Source organism: Herpailurus yagouaroundi, unplaced genomic scaffold (assembly GCF_014898765.1).
Source record: "Herpailurus yagouaroundi ecotype Mexico unplaced genomic scaffold, PumYag 163, whole genome shotgun sequence".
In the NCBI taxonomy this organism is placed as follows: domain Eukaryota; kingdom Metazoa; phylum Chordata; class Mammalia; order Carnivora; family Felidae; genus Herpailurus; species Herpailurus yagouaroundi.
The window spans coordinates 45286003-45296826 of NW_024412404.1; the positions used below are offsets into that span (position 1 = coordinate 45286003).

A 10824-nucleotide genomic window follows, 5' to 3' on the forward strand; every position below is an offset into this window, starting at 1 on the left:
TGCCTTGTATAGCCTTAATCACACAGATCTGATCCCCAGAAATGTGAGGAAAGAGGTAGGCTCATTTGATAGGGCTTCTAAACTGTTAGAATGTAGAGTAGAGCTGATAATATCTGTCACTACCACAAGTGGGAGAACCAACCTGAGAATGAAGCCAGCATGGTGGGGGCTGGGGGGAGAATAAAACCAATAGATGTTGAAGGTCAGCCTTTATTAAGAATATCATTACGATTAGTCAGTGGGCACTTAGTACAATTTTTAGGTGCCAGGTATGTAACCAGCTCATAAGAAACATCTCATCTAATGAAGCAGGTATTAATTATTTCCACTTCAGAGAGGAAAAACCTGAGACAACCAGGAGTAACTTCCCCGGGATCCCTTACAGACTAAATGGTAAAGCTGGAACTCCTACCTCAGTATCTCTGGGCCCCTTAATCTCCAGGTCGTCCTGCCTCCCAGGGTAATCGATTCCTGACGTAGCGAAGAACAAGACTGCTATCACAGTTAGGGAAGTAAAAAGGACACCTACTCTTTTAAGGGCAATTTTGTACTAAGATGTGTTTTATAAGCTGCTATGTATACGTGTAAATCTGTAAATCTGTTTTAAAAACAATATGAACTCCGTGGAGGACAGTTCATATTCATGTTAGTTATGGTTGTACTAACAGGACCGCCGCGATGACATAAGAATAAAGTCTTATGTTCCATAATTATTTTCTAATTGCCATCGACTACTTTCGGAGAGAGCACTGCTATTGCCAACCAGAAGAGATGTTTCTCAAGTGTACTTGGTGATGAAGAAAAGATATGAATTCATCTTCATTTCTCTCTATGGGAAATGCTGTGTTATTACCCAGAGTCCCTTACGATAGATAATTCATCACTAGAAAAGTTGCCCTCAGGCCTTTCCACACCCCCGCAGTCAGACTCCAAGCAAAAATGATTAAAGGGGGCCTCTTGTAATTAAGCTTGCTGAGCAATCCTAGATAGCCCCATGGTTCCTATGTCATTTGAAGCAATTGGTTTCCAGGAGTGAGTCTAATAAATATTGCTTTGACTGACACCTTTGCTGCCAGCCTCAGGAAGTTGCTCAGTCAGAAATACAGACCACGTGGCCAGAGATCAAGAGATTTTCATCAACAGTCATGTGCACTGTGCAATTTACAAGGTCTCATGCCTTCTCTGGAAAAACCAAAGAGCTTAAAGGACCCATGGGAGCCATCTGCCAAGCCCAGTTGGAGAGATACTCATGCCGGCACCATGGCCAAAAGAGCTTCGGGTTTTCTCTCCTCATCTGCCTGAATGGGCTGAATTTCCAGGGCTCATAGCCTCAGCCCAGAAAAAAAAGGCCACGAGGCAGTGGCAACGGAATCCATTGATTTAGGAGAGCATGGGCTTTGGAGCCAGACTGTCTACCTTTGAATCCCAGCTCTGCTACTTTCTGGCTGTGTGACCTTGGCTAAATTAGTTAATCTCTTCATGCCACAGGTTCCCTATCCGTTAATGATGATAATGCAAGTCTTACTTCATTACTTCATTAAACTGTTATAAGAATTAAATAGCTTAAGTCTGAATCATACTTATCACTGTGTGGGGCTTGAATGGACAAGATGTGTCTCTCTGTTCCCAAAGGTAGAAAGAGGGGTATTATTTATTTTACTTAACAGATTAATCAGGATTCATCCACAATCATTTTTATAAAGATAACAGTATTACGACATATGGTTAAAAGGGCTTTGCTAATCAGGCTTTCAGATGAAAGACTTCTATTCAGAGAATAGATAAAAATGGACTGTAATTAGCACCCGCCAAAGAAATGATTGGTCCGTTCACCTCAAAATGCTATTTGTGAATAAGACCTTCCATGAGCTAGAAAATAGTGTGTACCATGTACCACATGCATAGGAAATAGTCCCATCTTAGTTCTTTGTTCTTGTCCATCTTTTCAGTCATTGTTTTTCTTTGTTTCTATTGGTAAGAATATATGTCTATCTAGTCCTTTGTGAATTGCAACTTCTTACTTTCTTTTGCTGGGTCCACAGGCAGCTATTTGAAGTCACTTGGAAGCAGGATTGAGGAAAGATCTGTCCCTTACACTTCTTCACTGGCAAGCTATGCACATGGAACATCAAGTCAAAGAGAGAATGAAAAAAAAAATAGAAAAAAAAATGGACACTCTTTCCAAAAAGTGATTTCATAATTTTCCATAATTTATAAGGCAAAACAGATGGAGGTGCAAGGTTGACACCTTGCATACTTGTGAGTAAGGGATAGCATGAGTAAGACAGCAAGAAACGCCCACCAGAGAAGGGAGACTAAGTGACAGCTAGAGGGGGATTCCCGGAGAAGAGAGGGGCCGATGTGGACCCTGAAAGCAAGGCTCAAGCCACCTCTGAGCAAGAGAAGCAGGGGGAAGGAGGTGAAGAGCTCCTGTGTAATAAAAACCTTCTTCAGTTATCAATGTCTCTCTTTTTTGAAAAAAAAAAAAATTAATGTTTATGTTTGAGAGACAGAGCGACACAGTGTGAGCAGGGGAGGGGCAGAGAGAGAGGGAGACACAGAATCTGAAGCAGGCTCCAAGGCTCTGAGCTGTCAGCACGGAGCCCGACCCACATGGGGCTTGAACCCACAAACCGTGAGATCATGACCTGAGCCAAAGTCGGATGCTTAACTGATTGAGCCACCCAGGTGCCCCTTTAGTTATCAATGTCTCTTCATGAGACGGACAAAGGAGGTATTGTTCCATACATAGTTCTCCAAGTGTTCTCTTGGAGCCAGTTTGTTTGCAAATGACTTGTCCTTCACTTTTTCAGGCAGTTTCACAAGTATGTTAAGAGACTCCTCTAATGCATTTCCTTTGGGCTTTCAACTCCCACAAGGGTTTTTAGGGCAGGGTTTGAAAATGAGAAAGATGAAAACACATTGCTCTTAGAAGTGAGAGAACTGGGTTGGGTGTGGGGAGCCATCAGGTGCCTGGAAGCCCAAAGGCTGGTGAGAGGCAGTGTGATTTGGGGAGGAGTAAATGGGAGACGCACAACAAGCAAGGAGCTTGTTGGCTCCTTGAAGGTCCTGGTTCCAATGATTCTGAATGGTGTGGACATGACATATTGAAACTCTTGTTTGAGCCAGTTCTTATAGTACTGTTGGTACCAGCAAAAGTCTAACATCAATCTAAATGTCCTTTATAGGGGCAGATTAGGTCAAGTAAGGTAGTCACATCTTCTGGCAGGGGTTGGGTTGTAAACTCAAAAGTGGCTGATAAGTAAAGTCAACATTACACTAGAACACTTACTACTCTTCTTGCTTTGCCAGGATGTAGGCCCTTGGAAGCAAAAAACGAAAGGAACTTCTTTATTCCCTTTTTTTTCTTTAAATTTTTTTTTTCTAATTTTGTTTTTTATTTTTCAGTTTTTTAATTTTTTTTTAACATTTATTTATTTTTGACAGACACAGAGAGACAAAGTATGAGCAGGGGAGGGGCAGAGAGAGAGAGAGGGAGACACAGGATCTGAGGCAGGCTCCAGGCTCTGAGCTGTCAGCACAGAGCCCCACGCGGGGCTCGAACTCATGAATTGGGAGATCATGACCAAAGTCAGACACTTAACCAACTGAGCCATCCAGGTGCCCCCCAATTTTTTTTCTAATTTGAGAGAGAGAGAAAGAAAGATCAAAGTCACAAGTGGGGGAGAAGGGGAAAGAGGAAGAGAGAGAGAGACTGAGAATGAATGAATGAATCCCAAGAAGGCTGCATGCTCAGCACGGTGCCTGTTGTGAGGCTTGATCCAAGGACCCTGGGATTTTGGACTGAGCCAAAGTCAAGAGTTGGATGCTCAACCGACTAAGCCACCCAGGCACCCCTCCCTTCTTTTTAATTGGGGCCACCCATTCCCATGGAGGGAAGCCACCTCTAGTATCATCAGGGGGATGGGCATAGGTGGTAAAGAAAAGAAAGAATATCACTTTCCTTGCTTCATTCTTTCTTTTGCTATTCCTCTCTTCCCCTCCCCTGTGTGCAGACAAAGCGAGAAGGCAGCCCTCTGCAATATCCTGCACGATCCTCTGAAACATCTTGCAATATCCTCTGAAATATCCTGATCTTCACCAGGAACGGAATCTGCCAGCACCTTGATCTTGGACTTGCTGGCCTCAAGAGCCATGAGAAAGAAATGTGCTGTTTAAGCTACCGAGTCCATGGTATTGTGTTATAGCAGCCCAAGCTAAGAATATACATATGTTTGGTAACTCATAGAAAATTCACGGAAGGAGAAATGAGAACCGAAGAAAGCTGGTTGTGTCCACATGATGAGATCTAGGAGACATGAAACCAGGGATAGGAGGAAAAGCTACTTTTGGATGAATAAGATCTATTTATCTACACTGAAAACCTTTGACTTTGTAATATATGTGCATATAATGCTTTTAGTGATAAAAAACAGTATTAAAATGTTAAAAGTGTCTATTTCACAAGTCCCATCAAAACAGAATAAAACAACAGTTACAAAGCCCATGCTGTTCACTAATCTCAGTGATCTATTTGGGGCTTACTGAGCAGTTTGTGACAAGGCTGTAACTTTCCCTTAAGGTGCTGACTATTCCAACATCACATCCTGCTCTGTAGGGGGATGTAGGCATATCTAAAAAGGACAGACCTCATGTGAGAGCTTTCAGTGAGAAAAAGACTCCAAAGCTCATTTACTAGGTGATCTCTTAATGTGTTACAAAAACAACGAGACTTACCAGTAGAACCTGTTTGGTACGACACCCTCCTGGATAAGCTGCCATCTTCTCCCAAATTCGGCAGAGCTGTATAACTGTTGAGAAGAGAAATTGTTCAGCACTATGACCCGTGGCACATCAGATATACATATATTAGTTCACGGGATCAATAACAGTAAGAATAACAATGACAACAACACTAGTGCCTACCATTTGTTGAGTACCTGCCGGGTAAATGATCCACGTGTCATCTCTACTCCTCATGTACGCTCTGCAAGTCAGATATTAATATCCCCCCTTTACAACTGAGGAAGCTGAAGTGCAGGAAGATTAAGTGATTTGTTGGAAATCGCATACCCTCTAAACATTAGAATGAGCTGGGATTCATACTTGGTTTCACCCAGTGACAGAGCCAGTGGTACCTTGTGACCTAATGATATCATGTACAGATCATTGTGTGGAATACGAAGAAGTGCAAAAATCGAGACCTGGCTCTCGAAGAGCTGATAGTATGACCTGAACCTGACTAAAGTCATGAGGAATGCATGAGGCCACCAGGGACAGAGGAATGCCAAGGAGGGAGACTCAGAAATCAGGGATGCTTCACAGATGTGTGCGGATTCAGCCGAGGTCCGAAAGAATGGCAGCATTCACACTGACAAAAACAGAACACTCACTGCAAAAGGAGTGACGTGGGTCAAAGTGGTGAGATGTGCAGGGACAGTATACAAATAAGCCTGGCTTATCTACATAAATATAGATGTGAATGTTCAGGGCAACTTGGGAAAAGGCTTTGAATGGTAAGTCAGGGAGCCTGGAACTGAACTGCAGCCCAGGGGAGCCAGTGTTGTTGTTGGTCTTTTCCACAACAGCCAGAGAAGCTTCAGGCTATTCCAGCAGCCCGCATGGACTACACCTTCACTTTGATCCAAGGGCTCCCCATGCATTATTTCATTTCATCCACACATCATCCCCGTGATATATGAAGTTAATTTACAGATGGCTCTACAGCTGGTAAGAGTTCAAGTCCACATGCTACATGGCTTCAGTACTCTCCCGAGGCCACTACAAAGAAACACTGCTCATGAGACAGGGTCTAATGCTCCACATATTCCATTCCTTCCAAATGTCATTCTTCTCTTACATCTTGCTCTTTATCCTGGCTCACTCCACACCTCTGCTCCTCTCCAATAATCTTTACAGCTCTAGAGAAGTGTCCTCATGGCAGCCCGGAGATTCCTGTTGCTCTAGGCATTCTGGGTCCCATGGACATTTGGCTACCGATGTGATAAATATCATTGGAAACATCTCCTTTCTACTGTGTGCCTGGTCTGTAACCCAGTCACACCCCAATCTTCCACCACTGCATTCGCCCAATCCCACAGTGAATGGATAATGAGTCATACTCTACTGAATACCATGATTGCCCAGCCTTGTCCTGTCTCCAGCTTCAGCACTCAGTGAAGGGTCAAATGACTCACCGAGTGATTCACCAAGGCTGCACATGCACTGGGCAAGTCCAAGGAACAGGTCAGCTCAAGTGAGTATTTACTGACCCTTGGAAGAGCTTCCTATGACAGTATGTCCAGTGGGTCAAAACAGACTCTAAAGCCAAAAAGAAAAGGCTGAAATATGTGATTACTAAGCAAGTGGCTCAACTGAGTCCAACGACACAGTATTTGGGTATCTGGTCAAGGAGAATTTATGGCTGTTTCTTTCAAGTCTTACTATTTTTTTCTGTCCCATCATGCCTGGGGAAAGGTTGCCTGCATACATTTTATGCTTGACTCCTTTTAAGAGTGCCACTCAGTGGCACGCTGGGGACACAGTTCCCATCACAGAGATAACAACAGATGGGACAGTTCACTCTCTCTCCATTCAGAACCCAAGCAGCCAGGGCACACACGTCCTGCTACTTGTTTGCCAGCGTGTTGCGAACACTTGGCATCTGAATGCACAGACTTGGGGAACAACAGCAAGCACCTGGAATGGGAGGGTCTGCTCCTCCCCTTGCTCTATTTTATTAAAAAAATTTTTTTTTCAACGTTTATTTATTTTTTTTGGGGGACAGAGAGAGACAGAGCATGAACGGGGGAGGGACAGAGAGAGAGGGAGGGAGACACAGAATCGGAAACAGGCTCCAGGCTCTGAGCCATCAGCCCAGAGCCTGACGCGAGGCTCGAACTCACGGACCGCGAGATCGTGACCTGGCTGAAGTCGGATGCTTAACCGACTGCGCCATCCAGGCGCCCCAGCTCTATCTTTTTTAAAGCCCAGAGCTACACTTCTTTCCATGAGTTTAAAGAGAACAGAGTCCACACCATTGTCTGTGTCTCTGTCTCTATATAAATGTACGTTAATATCTATCTTTATATATAAGGATTTATGCAACTGTAACAGAAGAAGGATGGTTTGAAATAATAACAACTCTGGGTGTAAAGCTGGACTCCCAGATATCCTGAAAACCAAATATTAACTCTGAGGGTTCATATGGGGCCACCCCTGCCCCCACAGAAAATTCATCTCTGTGAGGAATCACTGGGTGCTGGCATCTGTGTGTGTGTGTGTGTGTGTGTGTGTGTGTGTGTGTGTGTGTGTGTTTTCTATGTCTTTTTTAATTGATCCCTCTAGGCTTGGATTCAGAATCTGTGGACCAGTCAGGTATGTCCCATGATATTTGTTTTTATCGTCTTCACGGGCTGCTTTGTTATTTGTGAACATCCAGAGGCCCCTCAAGCAGTAGATATATCAGACAATCCAATAAACCAAGCCTCTTATTCAGCTTGGTGACATTACTTCCGGCCTTCTTTCTCGAAAGGTCCCCTTTGGTGTTGGCGGACTCCACCTTCTCACTCTCTCATCCACACCTGAACACATTTCCTCTGCTGTGTCTTCACTGATGCTACCCACTCTGGCTGTGGTGGCTTCAGGACTTGCCTACCTCAATGTCAGTCTTCTTTTTTAGGCCCAGATCAAAATACACCTTTTCTATGAACTTTCTCCTACACACTAAAATTCCCAGTGGCCTCATTTCCAAAGATTTACGGTTCCACAGATGGTATCAAAGTACAGGCCACCTATTTATATTTAACTTACTCAGTAGCCTTCCAAGAGAACCTTCTAGGAATGCAAGGCAGGAGTTCCTCCTTATCTTAAATCACTCTAAAATATCTGAGACCACTCACTGCCCCTTTGACAGGACTACAAAGCTCATAGGTATCGGGAATCCTTTCCTTCCAGAAAGCGTCTAGCACATAGTGATGATAAGAGGGGGGAGGAGTATCGATTTTATACCATGCAAATTCCCTAGTGATGAATCTACCCAGTAAAGTACCACCCAGGTTTCCCAGTGGGCGAACAAAGGTCACTTATCAGAGGGATATGTTTTATTTCCATAGATCCACAGTAGAGGTCTATATCTAAAAAATAAACAAATGAACAAGCCAAAACTATAAAAAATCAGTACATTTGACACTGCCAAGGATTTGGAAGCAGGGTCTTGCCTATTTACCCTTAGACAAAGCTGCTCTGTGTACTTCACCTACTACTTTAAACATTTTCCCCCTAGTGTCCAGGCTGGAGTTAGAGCAAGAAAAGTTTACCAACTCAGAGCCACTCAAATTAACGTGTTAATGAAACCTGCAGAGTCTGACAGCAAAATTCTCCTCCATAAAGCAGAGAAAGGGCTCAAGGCCTTTTACTCAATGACACTGTCTCAGCCGCCAGTGGAAGGCTTTTTGTGTAGAACGAGTCAACGTCCTTTAATACAATTCATAGTGTTGGTAGTACCTAAATAAGATTTATTTCCCTGTCTGTCTGTCTCTGGCTCTAAGGTTTCTTTTGACTGTCAGAACACAACACTAAAAACTATCATTACTATCTGTCACATCAGAGAAAACAGAACAGCTTTCTCCAGGAATGCTGAGCAGAGAGAAAGAGAGAGAGAGAGAGAGATCGATCAGAGGGAAGACACAATATTTGTTTTAGGAGGGCAACATTCATCTACTAACCTCTGTAGTAAACACCAAAACACCATTCTTGAAGGGTTTTTGGTTTTGTTTTTATTGGGCTAACACTGGTACAAACTATTGGGGGAAATTGGGGAAAAATTTTTGAAGGAGTAGAAATTTTAGAAAGGGAACACGGAAAGGATTCTGGTTGACTAAGAATGCAAGGCAGAAAGCCCTTCCTGTCTCAAATCATCCTAAACTACCGGAGACCTCTTTCCTTCCTCAGTAAATATACTTTAATGAGCACAAACCCAATGCTCATCTACACTCCAGATCTACTATCAGCCTCAGGGCCTGACCCTCCACTCTGTCATTATGCTGGTCTGGGCCTGTCAATACTTCTCCCTCCTGCCAGGCTCCTTTCCAGAATGGTCTCTCCCTCTCTTTTCCTCCCCCCACCTCCTCCCTCCCCCCTTCCCTCCTTCTTTCTTCTTCTTATATTTTTTTTTCTTTTTTAGACATCTCTCACACTGGTTTGTTTTGCCATCTGCCGTTGTCTGCTGTGAGAAGAGTCCAGATAAAAATATAGTTAATTGCAAAGAATACAATGGCAAGGGTTAGTTTTGTTGTGAGCTTTTAACCAGTTCAGCCATCTCTGGGGCCGTCCTCAGGAGGCTGCAGAGATGCAACAGGATTAGGGCTGCAGGCTCAGGGGAGAACAAAGATGGATGCCACAGGAAGACCGAGAGCTTGCGGGTGAGAAGTAGTGAGAGTCATTGGCATTGCTCGGTGTTCCTGCTCTTCAGCAGACTAAGCCGGGGTGAGAGAAGGGGGGTGTGAGCACAGCTGGTGGCAACTTCCATTTTCCATCTTCTTACCATTTGCATGGTGGCTGAAGCCCTATCAGGGAAGCATCTTTCTTTGAAGAGAAATCCCACTTCCGTGTGCCGATGCAAAAGCCTGCAATCATCACTGTCCCTGGAAAGTCTTCTCAATATTTCTAAATCAGATCAATGCAGCCACTCTTTCAAAGTGAGACAAGTGCACATTAGGGATTTTCTTCTGCACTTAGGATATTGGTGCGAGGACACAATTTGGCAAAAGGGAAGAGCGATAACATCTTTTAGATCTGTGGTTGACAGGATTGAATGCTTCCTCCACAAAGCTCCTCATGGAGACTTTCCCAGTGAGGAGGCAGGCCCCTGGGTCTCCTCCACACAGACTCCTTGAGAGGCTTCCATGTTGGCAGAATACTTCCCGCTGGGGGCTCTTTTCAAGGTCGCCTGCTTGCTCCTTTTTGCTTCTCTGCCCTTAACATTCTAGAGGCAGGAGGCCTGCAAATTGCACTTCTTGAGATGGCTGACAGAAAACCCTGCCAGTTTTATTTTATTTGCCTCATCCTAATAATGCCCTGGGGATGGTCTGGGTACAAAGCACTCATCTACCTCATGATTCTCCAGTTCTCAATGCTGTTACTGAATTCTTCTTAGGAAAAAAGAGATGACACCTTGAGGACTTCAAATGAATTCCTAACGCCAGGCCCGAGGCACTGCAAATATCAAACTCTTTCGTCCACCAGCTTCAACAGGAAGAAAGAGAATCCATCCACAGAAATCCATGGTCGTCAGAAGTGTGCCGGATACTCTGGTTCTATGGCATGGAACAAGGCCTGACCTCACTCGAAGGGAATAGCACACCCTGAGGTACCTAAAGGAGTTTGATAAAGCTTCCCTAAGCTTTGGCACAAGTCTTCTTCCTGGCTGGTGGGTATAGGGATAGGTGGTGAGAGACGCATCATGGCTGTCTCAGACCAGCACTCCTGTCACCAACACATGCAAATTCCTCACACCAAAGGCTAGAATATCACGGATAACATATAGTAATCATGTATAATGTTCAGTTCAGAGTGCTATGGTGGCCTATGCAGGAGAGACTCTTCCAGATTGGGAATCTGGCAGAACTTTCAAGATAGGCCTAGGAGGACAGTTAAAATTCCTTAAAATAAATATGTGGTGGAAAAGTGTTCCAGAATGAACGGGTTAGTCTGAGCAAATAAACAGAGCTGCAAAGCTTAGGGTCGTGTTTTTGTTCTTTGTTTGTGAACTGCAAGAGACCCAGCTTGACTGGGCCATGCACAGAAAGGTGAAGCCATGGGGGC

At 44.1% G+C, this 10824-nt stretch overlaps 1 protein-coding gene across 8 annotated transcripts in view; it reads right to left on the bottom strand.

Annotated features, from left to right (window-relative positions):
- SORCS1 (sortilin related VPS10 domain containing receptor 1) overlaps positions 1-10824 on the bottom strand; it is a 495821-nt gene that overhangs the window by 209080 nt on the left and 275917 nt on the right. For all 8 annotated transcript variants that reach the window (XM_040486379.1, XM_040486377.1, XM_040486376.1 and 5 more), the window contains exon 5: positions 4738-4811. In XM_040486379.1, the coding sequence (XP_040342313.1) occupies positions 4738-4811 (74 nt within the window). The remainder of the gene's footprint in view (positions 1-4737; positions 4812-10824) is intronic.